We start from the raw sequence: 23,624 nt of genomic DNA on the forward strand, positions 1-23,624 counted from the left end.
TCTCCTCCTTGCCCTGTCTCCCCTTTTGGGTATCTTTACAGATAATAATCACATTTTCAAGAGACATGGTGAGAGTCCTTCCTCCCTGTCCTCTGGGGACTGCATTACCATCCCATTAAGCAGCCATATGGGCGATGGATTTTGCAGGTCCCCTCTTGAGAGACAAGGGGGTGCAAATCAATGCTGTATTTTGCTACTGAAACTCACTGAGTGTTCGGCTTCTACCCAAGGACGCAGATCTCCACAGCTGCGACAGGGCGTGGAGAACCATGCTGGGCGCTCATAAGCCCAGCTCTGCTCGGGTCATGAGCAGACACTCAGCATCACTCAGTGCAGGGCTTGCCCGATTTATGCGGGAAAAATGCAACCTGGCCAGGCCATCAGTGCTGGCCATAGCTCCCGCCACCCACCCGTGCCAGGAGCAGCCTCGCCACTTCCGGGGATTGATTTCATCTCATCACATCATTTGGGTAAAAGAAAAGAAATTTCTGTCAGAAGCCAACTCAGCTCCCTTCCCCATTTCTCCAAGAAAGCTGATTCTTAAGAATATCAAGAATGATTAAGTGGAAAAGTACAGAGACAGAAGCAGAGAGAGACAGAGACACAGAGAGGTCACTGCATTTCTTTTTGATCCATGATTTTTATTCTCTCTATAGTCAGTTTTACCCTCAGAGCCTCACACCAGATAACCGGCCAGAACGTGTCTTATCTCAGGAAAGGGCAGAGCCAGGGCTGAGCATCACTGCTTCCTTACCGTTGAAGCCCACATTTGTGCTTCTCAGGTCAGAGGAATCGTTATCAAACATGTGCTTCCTGATCATGCAGAACTTCAGGGCCAGGAAGCCGGCCGATATGGCGATGCCCACAGCAGTCCCGATGACGGCATATTTGATATCTGGAGGGCAGGGAGGAATTGAACAAGGGGCTTTAATCAGCCATCACCCAGCAAAAGTCTTCCACAGCTCCCTTTACATCAGAATGAAGTCCAAAGCGTACACTTGGACCTTCACATTACGTAGTCCAACCTGCTGCGTGCTTGTATGTTTGGTTGCTCAGTTGTGTCCAGCTCTTTTACAACTTCATGGAATGTAGCCCACCAGGCTCCTCTGTCCATGGGATTTCCCAGGCAAGAACACTGGAGTGGGTTGCCATTTCCTCCTCCATGATATCTTCATGACCCAGGGGTTGAACCCGTGTCTCCTACATTGGCAGGCAGCTTCTTTACCACTGAGCCACCTGGGAAGTCCCGACCCACTGAGGCCAGCCTAGTTTTCCAGCCTCCTGGGAACATGCTCCTTCCCTACCCCTCCACCCATGGTGTATCTCCTCTTCCTGGAACTCCAACCCTGGTCCCTTCAGCTGTGGGAATCTTTCCCAAGTGGCTGGTGGCTCCTTTCTCTGTCTTCTTGCAGCCATCCTCACTTATCCCTGCATCGGTTCATCCATGTGTATGTCGATTGCCTGCTCTGGTGAGTGTGCTGACGGCAAATGAATGAGTCCTTGACTCCATCCTGGGGGGCCTGCAATCAGCAGCGGAAGACAAGAGCTCACTCGAGTGCCGAGTGACAGGGTGGGCTGATGTGGAAACTGACAGTCTTCCCAGAGGAGATGACATGGAAGGTGTACCATACATGGAGAGCTGAACTCTGGGGTGGAGAGAGGTTGGGATGGGGCAAGCGGAGGGAGGCACTGGCCAGGGAAAAGCCTGCTATCTGGGGGCTCACGGCTGCAGTGCAGGGCTGCTCATCTCAGAGAGAGTGGACAGAGGTGGCCCTGATGACTCATGTCCCCTTTGAGGACAGGCTCTCATTCAGTACCATTCCCCCAGGATAAAGCCATGCTAGCCACTCAGACAGGTCTGGGGGTCAGCACTGCCCTGGTGCCATGATGACTGGGAGGAAACGGGCACCAGGATGCCCCACCTGCCCATGCATCTTGAGTTCCTCCTCCTGCCCCTCAGCCCTGCATCCAGAATCCATTGGGCAGCCACCTACCAGCTTCAGCTCTAGCAGGCTTGCCTGTTGCTAACACTTGAGCGGCCCCAACATCTGCAAAGACAAAAGCCCCAAATTCTGGTTAGAACAGAACTGCTGGCCAAGATCAGGCCTGGGGTCTCAGGCCAAAGCCCTGTCCCCAGCCGTCCACTCCAATAGGTCTGGGGAAGTCTGCCACAGGAAACCTCCTGCTTGGCCACCACACTCTGGAGCGACAGAGGTGGTTCCTGGTCGCTACAGTGTCCGGGAGCTGTGCTGGGAGGTCAGAACCTCTGCCAAAGCAGGAGTAAGAGTGCGCTGAGCTCAGTTAACCCAGATCCTTCTAATCCCGTTAGAAGACCTTTTTATTTCATTCGTTTTATAAAAGATCTTTTTTTTTAGGTTAACAGGATATTTTAGCTGTAAGTTAAACCAGCTCTTTAACATGGTTTCTAAGGCCCACACTGGGATCCCCGCCTGCCTCTCTAGTCTCTTCTTCACTCCCAAGAACCCTCTCACTCTGGCCAGACTGCCTGATTCCAGCTCCTACCCAGGCCGGGACCAGCTGCCCTTGACCCACATCCTTTGCCCAGCTCTGTCTTCTCCCCTATTCCTCTTTACCTCATCTTGGTTCTGTGTTACTTTCTCCTGACACCCCACACCTGGCTTAGCTGCCCCTCTGGGTGCTCCACAGCGGCTGTACCTACCCCTTGTAACTGACCACACCATTTATTTAAGAACATTACATAGCATTGCTGTGTGCCTGGTACTGCCCCCAGAGCTTCTCAGCTATTCACCCACTGACGGGTCTTCTGGCTGGTCTTCCCGCTAGGCTGAGTGGTGCCCTGTGGAGTGCTGTATCCCCAGCATTTGACACAGTGTCTGGGCCACGGGAGGCATTAACAGACATCTGATGAATGAGTGAATGATGGTAACAGAGCATGCTGCAGGGGCGCTCACTCTTCTAGCCTAGACTTGAAACCTTAAGATAGGAGATGTGACTCCCAAGCTGACCTTGGTCCCTGAAGATGGGCTCTAGAAGAGCTAAGATGGACCCACGGGCCTTGTAAAGGAAAGTGTACGTTAACTGGCCACTTACTCTGAGGCAGACATTGGGGGCAGCACCTGCATTAATTAATACATTCAATAATCAGAGCAAGAGCTCTGTGAGACAGGCGCTGTCGTCCCCGCCTTTTGAGGAATGAGGAATCCAGCGCTGAGGACTTGAGGGTGTGCCCAAGTGCCAACGACAAGTGGAAAGCAGCAGCCGTGCCACCTTAACCCAAAGCCCCGTGATGCCTTGAGAACTCAAATCCCAGGCAGCTAACTGACAGAATGATGCCAAGACCATCAGGACCGAGGACTGGAGGGCTGAGACACGGGCAGGTGAGTGGTGAGACCCAAACTTGATTCTTAGGCTCAAATTTCCAGGCAAGGCAGAAGTCCCTGTTGGTCCTAAAAGGGAGCCGCTGACTTCATTGAGAGGGACCACATCTTCCCCAGCTTAGCTCCAAGAGAAGTCCACCTCCTGAGTCCTGACCTCATGGAGGGCAAACGGTGGCTACTCGGTCACCAAAGTGACAAGACGTGCATGTGACCACGCTCAGTGCTGCCAGGGGTTGGGCAGACGCTCCACGGAGGATTTATTCGCTGAGTGCCCTGGTGGGGAAGGGGCCATTGTAATAGACTTCTGATGGCCTCACCTGGTGATGAAAAAGCTGGAAGACTCTGAGGCAAAAGGACACAGCCTTGTTCTAGTCACTAGTCTTCTTGGAAATCCAGTGACTTCTGTTACTGATGGGCCCACATGGGGCCCATCCACTCACTCACATACCACAGACACCACAGAACACAATATGACCCTGGTTCTATCAGTTCTTTGACGTCCCCACTGAGCTTCCTTGTTTCTCTGCATTTATTCTTCACATTAATCCCGCCACTCTAGCCAGGTTGAAAACCTTTCCGGGGATTGGACAAAGCCTTGTGTTTCACACATGGTAGGGCTAGGCTGCTAGAGTCACTGAACAGAACCGGCTTCTGGGCTGATGCTGGAAACCCTGACATGTGTGCTGCACGCTCACAAGGGGGCCTTTCCAACAGCAGTCTGCCCCACGCGGCCTTTACTGGACAGAAGACAAGGGACAGGGAAGGCAGGCGTCAGAGAGTGGGGCCAGGGCCACTGAGGGCCAGCCTCTCCGCCTGCCCGCTCAGACACAGACACTTCTCCTGGGTCCTCCTCAGGGGTCTTCTCCCCGTGGCCATGGCTCTGCATGACCATCACACAGCATAAAATCCTTATATGAGCCTGAAATGAAACTTGAACAGGGAAAGAAGAAAGGACATAGGTCAGAAAGCGCGGAAAGGTGGAAAGAATCAGAGAGAGGCAAGGACACACAGAGACGGAGGGACATACAGACGCTCTGCCAGAGAAGCTCAGGCTGCCGAGCAGGCGAGAAGGGAAGAGAGAGAGAGTGTGTCTGCTGTCCAAAAAGCCTGGCCCTGGCCTTCCCAGCAGCACCAGGCCCCCAGTCTTCATCAGGCTGCCCAGCAAATGCGTCCTCCGGAATGCTCCACTCTTCCTGCCCCTCCCAGGCAGGGGTCCCTGGCTCAGCTCAGCTCCCACTCTCACCCCCACAGGCTCAGGCTCCTCAGACCCCTCCCTCCATGCTCTCTCCTGGGTCCACCCCAAGACAGGAGGCTGGTCCTAGTCCCTGACCCCAAACAGGTTCCCTGGGCCTCAGGGACTGAGTGAAGTCCAAGGTCAGAGACTGAGTGAGTGCCCTCCCTGGGGCTGCAGATCAGACAGCTGCAGGTGCCAAACCCCAAGAGTTGGCCACGCTGTGCACTCCATCAGCCATCTCCCATCTCGGTAATTCCTGCTAGCCATCCAGACAGCCACTTGGCGGCAGCCTTTTCCCTCCTGGGGGAGGGAAATCCTCCAAGCCGCCCTCCTGTGCTCAGCATCTCGGCCTTGCAAGCTAAGAGCCCTTGATGAGGACCTGTCAGAACCACACTTACATCGGCCACCCGCACCCCCGCCTCCTGCCGAGATCATCACCTCCCGCGCTGTAGACCCCTGCAAGCCCCCAGGGACGATTTCCCTGTAGCTGGAGGATGGATTGCTGGTCTGCGAGCACAGCCAGAGGCCGCCTGACTGCTCCTGCTCAGGTCTGTCAGAGACACAAGAGGAAGCCACACCACATTTTATTTACTGAAATTCTCTGGGTTCTCACATGCAAACATGAATTGGCAGCTTAGTACCCAGAAAACAGTCAAAACCTGGGGATAGTTCAAGGGGGTTGAGCAGGGGCTGACTGAACCAAGGCTGGTGTCCAGGGGGCACGCAGGGACCCTCTGACTGATAGATTCACATGGCTGTAGTAGGCACATGCGTGTATACATGCTAAGTCGCTTCAGTCGTGTCCAACTCCTTGCAACCCTATGGACTGTAGCCTGCCAGGCTCCTCTGTCCTTGGGATTCTCCAGGCAAGAATACTGGAGTGGGTTGCCACGCCCTCCTCCAGGGGATCTTCCTGACCAGGGGTTGAACCCCCGTCTTGGTGTCTCTTGCATTGGCAGGCACAGTGCTGCCCAAATCTGGCTTGACCGTCACCACTACACTAGGACTGTCTATACTGAGCCAGGTGCAGAGTGCAGGCGCCCAGGTCCTGGGGCACAGCTTTTGCTGGTGTGCAGAGTCGGACACGACTTAGGGACTAAACAGCAGCAGAGCAGAGAGTAGGGTGCTGCCTGTAGATGGGCCTGCTGGGGTTCCAGGGCCTCTACCCACACGGTCCCCATGCACGCTGAGGTCCAGCCCTGCACCCCGGCATTCTCCAAACCACTCACCTCAGGCTATGCCTGCCCAGAAGATGGTGCTTTTTTCTAAGATGTACTAAGACACCATTACAGCTCTGAGTCTAGAGTGGCTCTTCCTCCCAGGCCCCCTTTGGACAGGCAACTGACAGAGACCTGACACCCCAGCCCTCCCTGCAAAACAGCCAGTGCCCCGCCCCCTCTCTGCAGCACTGCCCCTCTGCAGAGCACAATCTGCTCTCTGCAAGTGGTTTCCCAACAGGAAGGAATCTCCTGCAATAGTAAACAGTCCCGAAGCCTGGAGCTCCCTGGGTCCCCCTCCTCCAGGACTGGGAGGTTAGCCTCAGAGGAAGACGGAGGCAAGGCTGCTCCAGGGAGTGAGTGGAAGGCACGGGGTGGCCTGCCCCATCTCAGCTGGAATCTGACCCTGAGAGCCCAGCCCCATCAGCCAGACCTCCCGAGCTGCCCACACCTGTCGGGTCCACCCTTCCTGGGAGCGGGCCCTCTTCACCACCCTTATTTGGGCAGAATCGGGCTGTGTGTTTCCAGTTGTGGGGCAGTGGGCGTGCATGCACGCAGATGTCGTTCTATAAGTATCTGGACTAAAAATAGGGAGAGGCTGCCCTAAGTGTTTGTCAACTGATGCCTGGCCATTTTCATCTGAAACTTAAATATTACAGAATGGCTCCTAACTTTAGATCACATAAATTCCAGTGTTCTCAGCTCAAGGAGGGGGTCTCAGATAACTAGAAAAGACATCTATCCTCTCCTAACGAAGTACACATGGGAATGAAGTATCTTTGGTGTGCTCTGCATGGCCCTGGTGACCAGGGGCATCCAAGTGCTCTTGGACAAAAGACCCTGGTGCCCCACGAAGGAGCTCACACAGTGATGGACAGACAAGACTGACACAAGAGAAGATCAGAGTGCTGCGGGAGATGTTCAGCACCTTCCTGCAAACCCGCGTCCCCGGGAGCTGGAGGAAGTCTGAACAGGGGTGTGTGGGGTGAACACTTGCCGTGGCCCCCCTTTCCTGGGCCTTTGGCTGCAGGCAGCACCTTGGTTTTCTTTTCGGGAAACACCTCCCCTTGATCCCCTTGAGGCTGGTCCCAGGATGGATGTGTGAACCATCCTGATTAGCCAGGTATGACATCTTCCAGTCAGCAATGACTGGTCAAGGGGTGATCCCACTCAGGCCAGTAAGACTCAACTCAGGGACTTTGTGGAAAATATTGAGAAAGAAGAATGTCTTCAGAAATTGGTAACTGTGGGGTTGCGGGAGACCCACAGGCTAGAGGGAACCTGTTGAGGCTGAAATCCCCACTGACTAGGGTCATGCTAGGTTTGGGTTCAGAGAAGGCAATGGCAGCCCACTCCAGTGTTCTTGCCTGGAGAATCCCAGGGACGGGGAGCCTGGTGGGCTGCAGTCCATGGGGTCGCACAGAGTCGGACGCGACTGAAGCGACTCAGCAGCAGCAGCAGCAGCAAGTTTAGGTTTAGTCGTTAAGTCGTGTTCGACTCTTGCGACGCCATGGACTGTACAGCCCCCCAGGGTCTTCTGTCCATGGGATTTCCCAGGCACAGGGGGCTTCCATTTCCTTCTCCAGGGGATCTTCCCAACCCAGGGACTGAACTCTGGTCTCCTGCATTGCAGGCAGACTCTTACTGACTGAGCCACCAGGAAGGTCAGGCTAAGACCAAACCTAAGACAGGTTTTGAGCCCCTGAATCCAGCTGTGCCTGAAGCACCTCTTCTTGACTTCTCAGCCAGCTCAGTAAGGAAACACCTCTTTTATCTTATAGTCTAACCTGAGCTAAGTAAGTGTCACCTGCAAGCGTCCTGATGACTTAGGTGGCAGGTCCTTCACACAGCAGAGAGTGCTGGCTGTGAACCAGGAGCTCACAGCACAGCCTCAGATAAACCCAACTATGACCCACCAACTAAGCAAAGCTGTGTGCCTCTGGGCCTTTGCACATCCGCCGTCTGATGCAATACCTTCCTCGTCTCCATGGGAAGCTCTTACTTATCCTCCAAGACATAGCACAAAGCCACCTCCTCTGGAAGTCCCCTGCTCTCTGCTGGCTCAGGATCCCCCTGCAACCTTATCAATATCTGCCCCTGCCCTGTCTGTACTGTCCTGCAGAATGTTCTAGGGCACGAAGGACACACTTCCTAGCCCCAGTTCCTCCCCAGGCCCAGGATGATATGTGAGACTCCTCGGAGCTTAGTTTCTCCTCCAGGGAGGTGCAAGAAGAAGGTGAAAGGGGAGAATCTTGAACTGACAGGAAAGATTCCCCGAAATTACTGTTAAACCAGAAGTGGCTTGTGTGATAAGATCAAGTTTACAGCACTAAGTGATATAATAAGGGCTCAGGAGGAAGTGAAGTTCAGCCACAGAGCAGTAGATCATGTAACAGCATTGCTCCTGTGACTCTGAGGCCAGGAACACCTGTGGGCCGTGTGTGAACACAGATGGGACACGTGGCTGCTGTTGCTGTGGACACACCTGAGGCCCTGGTCCAAGCGCCACACAGCCAGATCCCACGAGGAGGGAGGATTAGAAAGGGAGTGGACGTGCGGAGCGAGTGGGATGCTCTCAGTATGCTTCACGTCATGAAAAGAGCCTGGACCTCACTCTTCTCACCTGAACATGGGCCCTGACACATAGAATGGACTCACTCAGACAGCTTTCTTTCATCCATCTGTCCCAAACCTTCCTGCAATGGAAGCTGACCCTGGGGTCCCAGTAGGATTCAGGGCACATTTCTCTAATTGGGCTGGTTTGGGGACTGTGGGCGCTGGCAATCCTGTCCCTCCTCAGAGCTCACAGATGGGTCTTCTTCTCAGAAAAATCCAGGTCAATGGCCCTGGCCCTTTTGCCCCTCCCCGGGGCTGTTAAATGCTAGAAATTAGACATGTGAAACCCTAACAGGAGGGAGGCTCTAGTCCTCTCCTGAGCAGGATGCCAGAGAACTGTGAGTTGGTCTGGGTTATGCAGCGGCCCCTGTTCCCAGTGGCTGCTGGCATTGCGCTGGGATCTACGGCCTTCCTCTGACATTCTGTGACTTAACCTCGGGCTCCTGGCTCACAAACCTAGAAACCACCTTGAAATTGCTCTTCTTCAATACCCTTTTCCCGTCTCAGTAAAGAGGCCGCAGCTGCCAAACTTCAAGTAAACAGGGCATTGTCATTCCTATCCCATAGCTGTGGGCATTCCTTTCTTCCCGTGAAAGCACCTAGACTTTGGGTGGAACTCAAACCTGCAAAGCTGCACAGGTCTGAGAGATGGAAAACAGAAGGCATGCAGAGGATCTAGAACAAAGCAAAGATGGTTCCACGATGGGCCATGGAGACTGGGCACGCCTCCTTCGTTTCCAGGGATCCCCATTCAGGGCAAGAGCACACTGAACCAGACAGACCTTTCGCTCCCAAACCCAGGTCAGGACCTCCCAGCCCTGGACTGCAGTGGCCCCTGACTCCTGGGAGATGGGCAGTGAGTAAGGAATTCCATGCAGAGGGTTCTTCCCAACGCAGAGAAGCATACAGCTGTTAGCATCCAGGAGGAGTAAGGGGACCTGAGCCAGCCTGGGGCATCCGTGAAGGCCCCAGAAGTGAGCACGTTCAAAAACAAAAGGAAAAGCAGGATGAGGCCTTGGGAATCAGAAAGTGGCTCCGTGGGTCAGAGCCGCAAGGGGCCTGGGCAAACTGAGGCTCTGAGTGCTTCCCAGAGGACGCGGATGGGACAGGCAGCTGGGCAGGACCCGGAAGCAGGAGGCCACGGAAGGCCACCAGAAGGATGGAGGAGCCCATCTGAGGCAATAGAACATGAGGGGAAATGCCTCCAGCTTCCAGAAATAGCCTCATAATTAAGAGGAAAACATTAATGTGGGTGACCAGACGGTATCAAAACTTGCGCCCACTTTGTTTTTCCTGAGCAATCTTTGCTAATTAATTCTTAAAGATTCACACACTGGGATTAAAACACTCAGCTGCAGAAGCCAACTGATCAATACCTTTCCAGGCTAATGGAGGGGCTGGAGGCAGGGAGCCGGCTCTGGCCCAAGGTGGAAGCAAGGGTGCTCCAGGCCCTCAGAGTGCTCCCGAAGGGGTAGGAGGCCACAGGGAGTTCCAGCCACGCTCAGTGAGGACTGGCGATGCATAAATGCTATCATACCCAGCAAAAGACCTGCTGAATCCTCAAGGGGGTCAGAGGTGCTTGGAAGCTGGGAGGAGCTTGAGGCTGTCCTGGTGGGGTGGGCAGTGATGTCCAGGAAAGCCTGGGTCAGAAGACCCCTAGTTGGAACACCCAGTCAATTCTACACTCACCAGTGGTTGGGATTGCTCCGTCTTTGAATGTCTCTGAGGGGGGACATGAAACCTACCTATGCCTCCATGGTGGATGGGAAGGTGTGATGCTTGGAACCAGAACATCTGTGTCCCCTTTCTGCCTCTGCTCAGCCAATGGCCATGGGCCCCTCATGGCTCCCAGCTCAGTGGGCCCTGTGCAGTGGGGCTGACCACAGGAAGCCTGCCTGGCCACACAAGGACTGTGACTGCAAGGCTCCCCTCACAGGTGGGTGGTGTAGACTGAAGTGTGGGCAGGAACCATCCTCCACGGGCACTTGGCCACTGCTTGACACGGCCTCAGCTTTCCAGAGGGCTGCAGGACAGGCGGGGACAGAACATATCAGGAGGGGCTCTGGAGAGGCACTCAGATCAGAAAGGAGAAGGCCCTCCCCCTCAAGGTCTCAGGTCCCTGCTGTTGCCTCTGAGAGACTGCGGGGTCCCAGGTGGGGGACGGCCCACCCACTCAACACAGGGGCTTCAGACCAGAGAAAGCCTGTCTTCAGGAGCCATCTCAGGGCCGCCTTTGCAGAGAGAGCAGGGGAGGCTGGAAGCAGTGCAGAATAACTAATTAATGATGGTAAAGTATTGTGGAAGAGGAAAGCGTTGCATAACCGCTAAGTGGTGGGGTTATTATTATTCATGCAATATTCATAGTGTGCGCTTCAGTCTCTGGGAAGCTTCGCTCTGGAGTCCTCGGGGACTTGGCGGAAGGGGGCATGTGCCCAGGGGGCGGGGCTGTGGGATGACAGCTGGCTTAGCCCTCAGGGAAGGGGCCATGAAGCTGCAGAGGAAACAGCCACACCCAGTCAATGAAAGTCCAGGGAGCTTGGCAACTCCGAGCCGTCTGTGGCCATCATTGGGCCGTACTGTGTGCCAAGGTCTGTGTCAGGCATTTCCACCATAGTTATCTTTTTAAAGGCTGCTTCTAACATTTGCAGAAACCAGGGCACACCACAAATCTAAATGTTTAAAGATTAGAGATCAAGCCACACACAGGGCTCAGCCCACTTCCTCCAGCATGGCCCCGCGGTCCACTGTCCAGGGGTCACCTTCTGGAAAGGAAAGCTCAGCCCTGTCTATGGCCCCAAGGGCTGCCAAGGTCTTCTGAACAGAGCAGGGGGATATCAGGCTTGACTTGGACCTCCTGGAAAGACCAGATCCCCAGGATTCAGGATGGAGCCTGGCTCAGTCTGACGCCCCCAAGGGCCTCACACCAACCAACACCCTGCTCTTCCCATTGGACTCTTGGGCAGCATTAAGACATGGTCCCACACTGGCCACCAAGCAGAGGGAGGAAGTGGAGCTACCCGGGAGTTGGATCTACATAGGAACGCCCGCGACCATTGAAATAAAAGCAGCAGCCTGCCCTCAGTCTGTAGTTCACAGCTCCCCACCAAGCTGTGGTCCCAGTCCCCTCACACTCCACTGTCCAGCACACTCAGACAGGTCCCTCCCTTACGTCTCTGTGCTGACCCAGTTCTGGAACTTTCAAGGATTTTCGAACACAACCAAAAAAAGAAAAATTGCATTTGTATGTGTGTGTGATTTTGGGGGCGGGTGGGGGGGGAGCTCTAAAGCCAAGTAGGGGCAGGAGTCTCTCTTGGGGACCACAGTCCTCCTTTTACAGGGAAGTCCCAGGAGGTGAATGCCGTGTTGTGTCACATGGCTGGAGAAGAGTGCCCTGGGATTTGAACCCGAGCCAGCCAGGCTCCTCAGAGTCTCAGGCCAGCGCACACTGCAGGCTGTGGCTCCAGGCTGAGCACAGGTTCTTAATGTGTCATGTGTGGCTCAGGGACAAGGGCTCACCTACAGCTCTGTAAGGTGGGTCTCTGTTCTTCGTACCCCAGGGTCGCCTCAGGGGCCCTCTCTGAGCATCTCCAGAACCTTCTCTGGATCAGCTTAGCTGCCCAGGGCTATCTCCACACAGCCTCAAGCCAGTTGGTCCTACATCGTCTTCTGCAGTACAAGCTGTGACAGACAAGGCACCTGGGCCAAACCCTGACCTCAGGCCACGCGCAGTGGGAAAGCTGGTGTGAGTGTGTAACGAGGCCTCAGACGCCAGCACAGACCCTGCTGGTGAGGCCCTAGACACATCCAGCCTGTACTCTCTCCTAGGTGGTCTCCTTACTACTAACTTACCTGCTACACTGCTCGGGGAGGCAGTGGGGTGGCTCTTCTTCCAGGGCTGTTAAAATGCCCTCAGGGTAAGACCTGTTTCCTCCCCCAGCTAACCCCTCCATCATCCCTGGCTGCAGCTCACACTCCTCTCCAGCCCACACTGCCTTCCCGCAGTCCCCTCAGGCCAACCAGCTCTGTCCCTGCTCACGGTTCCTGCAGAGTGGCTCCTGGAAGCCAAGCTTCTACTTCATGCACTGACCAACTCAAACAAGTGCAGCTGCTGGGCATGAGCTGAGCGGTGGCTGGCAAGATTGGATCCCTGACCTGACCGAGGTGACAGTGCAGCAGGGAGCAAGATACCAAACAGGCATGGAAACAGCACTGGGAGAGAGCATCTCTGGGGTCCTGGGGTTGGAGGGGGCGGGGGTTGGCACATATCTCACACAACAGAGGCAGTACGAGACTGGACAGGAGACTGGACAGGAACTTGGTGGATATTCTTGGAGTTGGGGAGCAGGAGCCCTGGGATGGGCCACATGATGGGCTAGGGAGGCCCAGTGACCACATAAATGCTTGTCAGTCCTGGCAACAGCAGGAAGCTGCTGAAGGATTTTAGTCAGGCAGAGGTATAATCAAATTGCTCTCAGGAAAACTCCTCTTCCAGGAAGCCTTCCTGGATACTCTAGCTTGGTTCAAGGTCTCCTCTCTGTTCCCTTCCTGCTCCTTCATCTCAGCACTTAACTTAACACACTGCAACTGCCCTCTCCATGGACTGTCAGCTCCTTCAGGTTGGGGCCTGAAATCATGTACTTTTTGTGTGCTGGCAGAGTCAGGTGAAAATCACTATTTGGTTAACATAACAGATAGCCCTGATGTCCATGTGTTCCAGTCCCTTGGTATAGCCCATGGGTCCAGTTCTAGGTCCTTCACCTCAAAACCTGGACATCAACTCCTTGATGACATGGTCCAAAGATTTGCACAGGTCTCTGAGGTGGGTGCAGTCAGGTTCCAGGCAAAAACTCCCCCAGCTGCTCATCTGCTTCATTCAGACAACAGGGAGAGCGCAAGCCCAGTTCATCTTACTGAGAACCATTAGCCGCTTATTTAATGGAATCAAATTTAATAAAAGGAGCAGTTCAAGCAATTCTGGTGGATAAATGAGGGTCTGGGTGTGACAGAGATGCTTACATGACTTTACAGAGGAAGCGTGCATGCTTTAATTTGAGAGCAAGTGAAGAAGTCTGCTGATCAGTGTGTTAGCCAGGTCAGCAACAGCTCTGAGCCTCTCAGCTGTGGCTCCCACCCAGGGTGCAAGGAACAGGGGAATACTCCTCTGGACAGACACTCTGCTGAGGTCGCTCCTCCTGCCTTCACCTCACAGGGCCCTTCCCTTCAGGAATCTCTAGGGTCAGGGACGTGTGTCTGAGAGACTGGAAACAAAAGAGTAGAGAAAATCATCAAAACAAAACCCTGGTTCTTTGAAAAGATCAATCAAACTGACAAACCTCTAGCAAGACTGACAAAGGAAAAAAGAGAGAATATACCAATTACCAAGAGCAGAAATGAAACAGAGTCATATAGATCTTTCAGACCTCAGAAGGTTAATAAGAGAATACCATGAAAAACTCTACACGTAAAATCCTGATGACTTGGATAAAATGAACCAAATCCTCAAAAAGTACAAATATCACAACTCAACCAAATGAAATAGGATGAATAGCCTTGTACCTATTAAGGAAAGTAAATTCATAATCTACAAATTCCCAGAAATATGCAAGACCAATTTCATGAGAGAATTCCAGCAAATGTTTGAAGAAAATATTCACATCAATTCTGCACAGTTCCGTCCAGAAAATGGAAAGGAAACACTTCCTAATTGATTTTATGAAGCCAGCATTACTATGACATTAAAACCAGACAAAATTAAATATAAAAAAAAGAAAACTTCAAATCAGTATCCCTCATGAATATAGATTCAAAATATTATCAAATAGAATTCAACAAGATAAAAGAATTATACATCATGAACATATGGAGTCTATTTAGAGATGCAAGCCTGGTTCGATATTCAAAAATCCATCAGTGTAATCCACCATAATTACAAGCTAGTGAACAAAAAATTGCCTGACTATATAAAGTGATGCAGGAAAAGCATTTGACAAAATTCTACATCCATTCATGATAAAAACTCTCAGAAACTAAGAAGAGAGGAAAATTCCCTCAACTTGATAAAGAATATCTACCCCAATCCCTACAGCTAATATTATATTGAATACTTAATGGTGAAACACGAGATATTTCTCCATTAAGATAGAGAATATGCCTGTTAACATACTACTAGAAGTCCCTGCCAATCTAATAAAGCAAGAAAAGGAAATATAAGGCATACTTTTCAGAAAAAAATTAACTGTCCCTGCAGATGATATTCTGGAGAAGGAAATGGCAATGGTCTATGTAGGAAGATCTAAAAATTAAATCCTAGAACTAATAAGTCAATTCAGCAAGGGGGCAGGAGAAAAGATGGACATGCGCAAATCAATTATACTTCTATATACTAACAGCTACACATAGAAAGAGGAAATTTAAATACCGTACAATTTATAATCACTCACAAAAACACTCAGGTGCAAGTCTGGTAATATATATACAATGTTTAATATGTTAAACATTCCATAATGCTGAGAGAAAGTTAAAAGCATCCTAAATAATTAGTAATACATACTGACTTCATGAAAAACTCAACATAATAAAGATGCCAGACTCCTCAAATTGATCTATAGATTAAATGTAATTTCTATCAAAATTCCAGAAAGATTTTGGTTGATATAGATAAGATTATTCTGATATTTACATAGAAAGGTAAAGGAACTATACTTGCTAAAATTTTTTTTGAAAAGGAAGAGTAAAGTAAGAATGATCAGACTCCCATTCTGGAAGGTGTACACTTACTGCGTGGCACTGGCGGAGCAACAGACACATACATCAGCGGAAAAGAGAAGATAGCACAGAAATATTTCACACAAGGACGACCAACAGATTCTTGAGGAGCAAGCAAAATCAATTCAATAGAGGGACAACCTTTATGTCAACCAATGGTGCTGGAGCAACTGGGTATCCAAAAGAGGGAGAGAGGGAGGCAGGGAGGGAGGGGAAAGAAAGAAGAGCAGAGAAGAAAGACAGAAAGGAAGAAAAAGAAAAAATTACCTTGACTTAAATTCTCAAACGAATTCAAAATGGATCATAGATTTAAACATAAAATATAAAACTATATAACTTTTAAAAGAAAATGTAAGATAAAATTTTTGAGATTTAGAGCTTGGTGAAAACTCAGCTATCAAAATCATGATACATTAAGGAAAAAAACCAGTAAATTAGGCAGTTACAATTAACTAGCTTTGTTTTATAAAAGACCCTGTGACGAGGATGAAGAGACAAGCTGAGAGAAAGTACTTGCAGATCACATATTTGACAAAGAACTCCAACCCCAAATATACTAAGAACTCTTAAGATTCTACAGTTAAAAAAAAAAAAAAAAAGCAGTCAAATTAGAAAATGGATAAAAATCACAGAGAATTCTTACTGTACCAGGAAATTTCTCCTTGCCTTCCTGGGGTCTCAGCCCCTTCCTTTACCCTCTGCTGACTTGAGAAAGACTCTAGCTCATGTTTTCTTTTGTTATATTTATGATCATTTGTTACATAGTCAAAGAGAACTAATACAGCAGGAAGTCTTTCTCACTGGAACGCACACACCACGTGATTCTGAAGCATTGTCTTGGCAAGAATCTGGAACAGGGGAAAAGCTGTCAGGAAAGATTTTTACAAAGATCTCAGGGAGTAAGAGCCAAGGCATAAAGTGATGACTTTGACTTGTAAGATAAAAACGAATTTAATTCTCTACCCCGGCCTTTGCCATCTTTTCATTATAAATTAAGGGGGGAGAATAGCTTCTGCTCTCTTCAATAACTCTGCCTCCTCCAGTGAAGAATGTTTTAGGCACTGGAACATAATTAAAGTGATATTGTATTTCTTTTATTATCATGATTATAATAATACATAGATTTCAGCAGGTACTTTCCAACAGAATTAAAACGAAGACAGATGGCTGACATTTGGATGGGAGTTAGAGTCTACAGGAATATTTTATACAGCAGCTTTCTAGAAAGGAAGGTGCAAACCTCTAATAAAATGCCTAGAAATTTCACTGGATATTTTCAATAGCTCTTCTTAGGGCAATATTTTAACAAAATTTTAAAATATTGATTGTTTGGTAGTTAAGTGGCAAATTTTATTTAGAATTGTGACAACTATTATCCAAAACCTGGTTGTAAGTCTTTTATCATTATGTCAAAAGTACATCAGCCTCTCTCAGGAAGCTGTCCTACACTTCCCAATGTGAAACTCTAAGGACACAAGATCAGTTACAGAGTTTTCTGATGGGGAATGGATCCCTGGAATCTGATCATTGGGATATCAGACAAATTCCCAATTGAGGCATGTTCTATGAAAAAAAGGGGACAGAAACCCTCAAACATCAGTATCATAAACGGTGAACAAAATTTGTGGACATGTTACAGATTAAAGAAGGTTAAAGAGACGTGGCGACCAAACACACCACCAGATCCTCGCCACTGACTTCTTGCCTGAGACACAGTAAAAGCTGCAAAGATCACTGTGAGGTCCCCCGAAATATTGGTCTATGATAGATTACATGAAAAATTTTGTCAGTGCTAACTTTCCTGAATTGATAACCGTCCTGTGACTGTAGTTCTGTGAGAGATTGTGCATGCTCAGTTGCTCAGTGTGTGTGTCTGACTCTCTGCGACCCCATGGACTATTGTAGCCCACGAGGCTCCTCTGTCTATGGAATTTTTCAGGCAAGTATATAAGAGTGAGTTGCCATTTCATACTCCAGGGGATCTTCCTGACCCAGAGATTGAACCCTCATCTCCTTCATCTCCTGCATTGGCAGGAGGATTCTTTACCACTGAACCATATTTTCAGTTTTAAAAAATACACATTAATGTATTTAGGGTTTTTTTAAAGTGATGTATACAAGTTAATCTCAAGTGGCTCAGGAAAAAAATGCATCTCTCTCTGTACATATGTATATGTATAAATATATCTACTATATGTAATAGATATTTTCTGTTTCATAAAAACATAGCTATTATCTACATAAAGATCACTAGAGATTATAAATGCAGATCTACACATAACCACGTTTGCTTCATCATGCGTTCTCCCTACCTACAGAGAGAAAGAGAGAGGGCGTCTGGTAAAGCAAGCGAGGTAATTTGTTAAAGAAATCAGCAAATCGTACAACTCTTTTTGTACTAGTCTTATTCCTGCAACTCTTCTTAGGTTTGATATTATTTTTTAAATAAAAAATTGAAAGGATAGTTTGAAAAGTCTTGTTGGTTTTTGCCTGATGATCCATTTTCTATTCTTGACTGATGGGCCCAAAACATAGTCTTTGGGCATCGAAACACTCCCGCGTGAACCCCAGCGTCCTCGCTTCCCTTGCCCTCTGGTAAACTAGCAATCATGCTCTATTTCTCAGTTTCCTCATCTGCAAAGTGGGTGTAATGATGCTGCTCATGAAGAGCTCAGACACGTATTAGATGAGGACAGAAGTATTGAAAAGTAGGAGAAAAAGGAAAGATGATTAAATAGATGATAGGGCAATTAATATTCCATGAAGAAAAAAACTAAAATTAGCCCTTACACAAGAAGAAATTCCAGATAAATTAAAGACCTAATCATGAAACATTCAACCACTTTTAAAGTTTAAAAAAAAGGTTTCTTAGGCGAGACAGAAAAACAAAACATACAAAAAGGAAAAGACATAAATTTGACTGTATCACATTTAGAGACTTCCGCAAAGAATACCACAAGTATAAAAGAAAAGCAGTAAGACAAGAAAAGCAATAATAAGAGAGAATATTTGCAATGCATGGCATAAACAAAAACTTAATATCCAGAAAAAAATTACATAAAAAACCAGTAACCAAGTTAAACTAGCAAGAAGAGAAAAAGAAACCTGTCTGATAAGTACACAGAAAACGGTTCTTCACACTAGCAATCAGAAACGTATAACCTAAACCCTTGTAGGTAATATTTCACAACTCTGGCAAAAAGAATTTAGAAATGTGACAATATCAAGTTTTATTGAATCAGTAGCAGGATAGATAATCCAGACCTCGCTGGTGGAGAGCAACTCCGGTAAGAGGAGAATCACGCATAGAAATGACAGGAAGTCCTTTCCAGGCGTGCCTCCTCAGGGGCACACTGCTCACAGGCCCTAGGAGACAGGACCCAGAAGGCTCACCGCACCGACAGCTGTCATGAGAAACATTAGCAACAACCTGAATTGGGTCAGCACTGGAGCGGACAACGAAATTACTGTGTGGTGTTTCAACAGACTCATAGAGATAGTTGAGGTGAAGACACCTGATTCACAGGCTCAGCATGGGTAGATGACACAGATGTTACCCATGCGGTGAGGGCACTCAGGTCAACATTTTAACACCTCAAATACAACACAGAAAGGAAGCACAGTCAAAGCAGGCGCGCTGCTTCCTCTGGCAAGAGGGAGGCAGACGAGTCAGCAAGGGCGACAAAGGGCTCAACGGCATCCCTGACGCCCTGCTTCTCTGATGGATGTGTGTATTTACCCATCTCCTTTCAAACACGGATATCTTAAAAAAATTTCTTTTTTTTGCAATGTGTTAATTTAGGGTGTTGTGTCCATGAATGTTTGTCACCTTGATCTAAGTTTTAAGAATAGTTTCAAAATATTTGAGGACTGGTTTTTCAAAAGCTCTCCAACTACTCCATGTGTGGGAAACAGTGGATCTGGTCTCTCTTCCCTGGCCCCAGGCAAGCCCGGATGGCACCGAGGTGGCAAGGTGGAGATGCCACTCTGCCTCGCTGTGTCCCTAACAGCCTTCTCGTCCACAGTTCTCACATATACCCTGGATGACCAGCCCGGTCACCTGCCTTCACAAGCCATCTGTTCATGGGTTACACTAGATAATCCTTAGGCCACTTTCACCAGTCCATAAAGGGAAAGTGCCGTTTGTCTTACAATTTTCAATAGGTGGGTAGTTATTTTTCTCTTCATAGAAATGTACTTATTGGAATGAAGAATATATATAAACATTATGAAATTTTCCAACACAGAAACTGAAAGATGACCTATAATCCTATTTCCTAAAAAGAGTTGAAGGATACTTTTAACCACTTGCTGTATTTCCTTCCTGTCAATTTTTGGAAAGGTAAGAAAACATGTGCAAAATATGACGACATAACTAGAGCTCTGTAACTATGACTTTGTCTCTTCTCTTCTACCCAGATCAGTTCTGAGAAAGGTAAGTCTTTCATTGAAACTTAGGGGATTCATCGGAAATTTTAGAGCGTAATTGATTTAGCCGGATTCCGACTGGTAATCATTAGTTTCTGATTTTCGCTGTGATCAGCCGTGCTGAATAGCATCCTGCTAAATATTTTAGGGAGCTTTTACCCTATTAGGTTATTAGGATGAGCTCCTGGAAGTGGAATTTTGGGGTAGAAGGCTGTGAACAGCTTACATTTTGCTGCTGCTGCTAAGTCACTTCAGTCGTGTCCGACTCTGTGCGACCCCATAGACGGCAGCCCACCAGGCTCCCCCGTCCCTGGGATTCTCCAGGCAAGAGCACTGGAGTGTGTTGCCATTTCCTTCTCCAATGCATGAAAGTGAAAAGTGAAAGTGAAGTCGCTCAGTCGTGTCCCACTCTTAGTGACCCCATGGACTGCAGGCTCTTCCGTTCATTTGCTACAAATTACCAAATTGTGATTACAGAATCTGGTACTCAATAACGAATGGTCCCCTCACCTTAGATACTGGCTACATGCTTTAAATATGATAACAGATTGAATTCTCTCAACCTGTGGGGTCGGTACTATCTTCATCCCCAAGTTACAGATGAGAAACCTGAGCAGAGTGAGGAGGAATATCCTACGCATGCTCTCTGGGCTCGTAAAGAGCAGAGCAAGGATTCACATGCAGAGCGTTTAGAGCTGGACGCAAAAGGCTAACCACTGCTCTCTCTACAAGTGGTGTTTGAAAGCCCTAAATTGTTGTGATGCTTTGGCCAAGTATCACAATGCAAACCTCATCCATAAAACTCAGATAATAGGGGGTCGAATTTCAGAGTTGTCACGGGGACAGAATGAGCTAATGTAAAGTATTGAGCAGGATATATATGACTATGCAGCTTATCAGATGCACTCCAAAATGTTTGACGTTATTATTTCTTCTGTTACTTGTGAGTGTGAGCATTTTAAAAGTTTATTTCTATTTGTCATTCTTCGGTGAATTGCCTGTTCATATAATTTGCACCTTTTTTTCAAGAGGCTCCTTAAATTTAACTTTTTCCTCCCAGGCTTGCGTATCTACGTAAGTCAAAAGCAGAAACAAGGGTGAAAACTTGCACTGCCTTCTGTCGCTTTAGCCAGGCACACCTCGCACGGTCTGCCCTGCACACCCTTAGTCCCGGCTGCCTGGCTTTCACCGTCCTTTCACTACCACCACCAGTTGTTTCTCGTGCCATTCCCATGTGTAAACCGGCAGAGGCCGGGCTGCCATCTGTCTGACGTGCTCACTCCTGGAGGCCAAGGACTTTATTCTCTCCTGGGCTCAGTGCAGGCTTTAGACAAAGTCCTGCCCATGAGAATAATTTTGCCCGTGTCCAGGATATAGGCTGTTACTCGAGAGACAGAACGTTAAATTGAGACAGACTGCTTGCCTGAGTCTTGACTCAGTGCAAGTTTTGGCAAAGAGCTTCTTTGGGTAGATGACAGACATCCATTGCCTTTTTAAGAAATAACAGTTGACGTTAAAGAGGATTTTGCAAAAAGTCTCAAGACTCTTACCTTTTCTGTTATCTATGCATTTTTCTAACCATCACCCTGTCTTGATCACTATCTCTTTTGGGTTTTTCCTGTCTGTTTCTCTGGCCTGATTTTTCTCCCTCTATATCATCTCCCTCTTTTTCTATTAGTCTCTGCCTCTCTCCCTTCTTTCCTCTTTTGATCACAAGATTAAAACCGACTTTAGAAAACAAATACCTCTGAGTAAATAAGAGCATGCTTTATTGCGTAATAAGACTGATTCACCATTAACAATAGAAAAGCATCTACATATCTATATTTTCCCATTTTACATAATTATTTTCATTTGACTTAATTAAATTTAACTTAATTTTCACACAATCCTAGAAGGTAAACATTATTATTCTCCCTTTTATTGGTTCAGAAACTGAGACTCTAAGGAGCTCTGTTTTGTCAGCAGTGGAGCCACAGTTTAAAGCTATTTGTCTAGGTCCCAACCCCACTCCAGTCCTCTTGCCTGGAAAATCCCAGGGACTGAGGAGCCTGGTGGGCTGCAGTCCATGGGGTCGCTAAGAGTCGGACACAACTGAGCGACTTCACTTTCACTTTTCACTTTCATGCATTGGAGAAGGCAATGGCACCCCACTCCAGTGCTCTTGCCTGGAGAATCCCAGGGACGGGGGAGCCTGGTGGGCTGCCATCTATGGGATTGCACAGAGTCGGACACGACTGAAGCGACTTAGCAGCAGCAGCAGCCCCAAAGCTTTTTCTGCCACAGGAAACTTCTTGTCCTCTGCACTCCCAGAAGCATTTGTCAGCTGCAGCTGGAGTGAAACAGACCAAAAGCTTTTCTCACTGTCCCATCAAAGTGAGAAAAGCCATCTGTCCAAAGGGACACATGCGTTCTTGAGGGACTGAGCCCCAGTGGGCTAGCAAGCCCCAGTTTCTGACTCACTGAAGCGCCCCTGCCCCAGCTAAGAAAGGGGAACGTGAGCCCCCTTTCCACACACCACTTACCAAGGAGGAGGAGGACTGTCAGCATTCTGACCGCAGAGCTCATGTTGGCGTTCTGCTCAGGGCTTCTTAAAGGGCAGAAAGGGGGGCTATGTGACCTAAAGCTCTGGGGAACGGGAGCCCAGTCCCACGTGACAGACGGGGAAGGAAGCTGCCGCCACAGCCCAGCACTGCTCAGTGCCTCTCAGCCCTGCCATCCCAGCAAGTGCAGGCAGCCAAAGGGAGCTGGTCCGCAATGAGGGCATCTAGGGTAAGGGGGGCAGGGACCCGGGGACCAGTACTGATCATTACCCAGTATTATCTCCTATGATATTCCCCACACAAGTGTGACTGCATGCAGATTCTTCCCCAGAGACCCCAGCTGGTAAGTCTCAGAGAGGGATGTGGGCAAAGCTGGCCTGCCTGGAGGTACAACTCCTGCAGTAACCCCAGCCCCCCAGCCTGAGGCAAGGACAGAAAGTACCCCCAAGCCCACAGCGTGGCCAGTCACTGTTTTAGGACCACAGACTCCTTTAGGTTCCAGAGGCCTGTGGATTTCTTCCCAGAATAACATTTTTAAGTGCCCCAAATAAGGCACTTAGGGATCCTTTCCCAGGTGGCGCTAGTGGTAAAGAACCTGCCTGCCAATGCAGGAGACAAAAGAGACAGGGGTTCAATCCTTGGGTCAGAGAGATCCCCTGGAGAAGAAAATGGCAACCCACTCCAGGATTCTTGCCTGGAGAATCCCATGGACAGAGGAACCCGGCGGGCTATAGTCCATGGGATCACAAAGAGTCAGATAGGACTGAGTGATTTAGCACATGCGCGCGCGCGCGCGCGCACGCACACACACACACACACACACACACACACACACACACACAAGGATTCTAAAAGAAACCAGTTACTTTGAAACACAAGTATCCAAATACCTAGAAAACAGACTTGTGATGCAGAAATGCATGTGCTTCTTACCCACACAGTAAATAACAAGGCGTAGCATCAAGTGAAATGACTACCACAATCTTGATGCCGTGATATTAAGAGATGTCTCTAACAACTGAAATATGGGTGGACATATTCACTGCTCCTACTAGTAATAAAAGCACCTATGTGGCAACGGCACTGTGGCTTACTGGCTGCACGTGCATTAGCAGGAAATGCTAAGTTTCCATCAGAGCTTAGAGGACAGAGATGGGAGTTTTTCCCATGCAAGTTCACAGATCCAGGTCAAGTGTCCAACCTCGGAAGACCCTTGGTTGTTGACACAGACGCAGCCCGCAAATTTGGGGTCACGTGTTTCCATACTCCTCCCTGACACATTCTTAACTACCAAGGCACCAACTCCAGTGTGCAACACATGTCACTCGCAAAAACATAAATCAGCTTCATGACAGTTGTAGAGCTCCATTTAAATGAGCGGGCAGAAACTGAACACTTTTTTCCTTGGGATCCCTCAGCCAAACCCCTAACGCAGCTAACTCAGTGAGCACTTGCACTCTTA

General features: G+C 48.8%; 1 protein-coding gene across 10 annotated transcripts in view; it reads right to left on the reverse strand.

Moving 5' to 3' along the window:
- TMEM273 (transmembrane protein 273) overlaps positions 1-22,335 on the reverse strand; it is a 46,213-nt gene extending 23,878 nt beyond the window's left edge. For 2 of the 10 annotated variants that reach the window (XR_011564676.1, XR_011564677.1), the window contains exons 1-3: positions 22,145-22,310; positions 1,995-2,048; positions 755-895 (exon numbers count right to left, since the gene is read on the reverse strand). Coding sequence is in view for 6 of the 10 variants with exons in the window: in XM_070782253.1 (XP_070638354.1) it covers positions 755-895; positions 1,995-2,048; positions 22,145-22,187 (238 nt within the window). In the remaining 4 variants the exon portion in view is untranslated. The other 8 variants (XR_002180118.2, XR_011564678.1, XM_070782253.1 and 5 more) reach the window with 8 other exon arrangements.
- Positions 22,336-23,624: the final 1,289 nt, after the last annotated feature.

The sequence above is a fragment of the Bos indicus genome, chromosome 28 (genome assembly GCF_029378745.1).
Source record: "Bos indicus isolate NIAB-ARS_2022 breed Sahiwal x Tharparkar chromosome 28, NIAB-ARS_B.indTharparkar_mat_pri_1.0, whole genome shotgun sequence".
NCBI lineage: Eukaryota > Metazoa > Chordata > Mammalia > Artiodactyla > Bovidae > Bos > Bos indicus.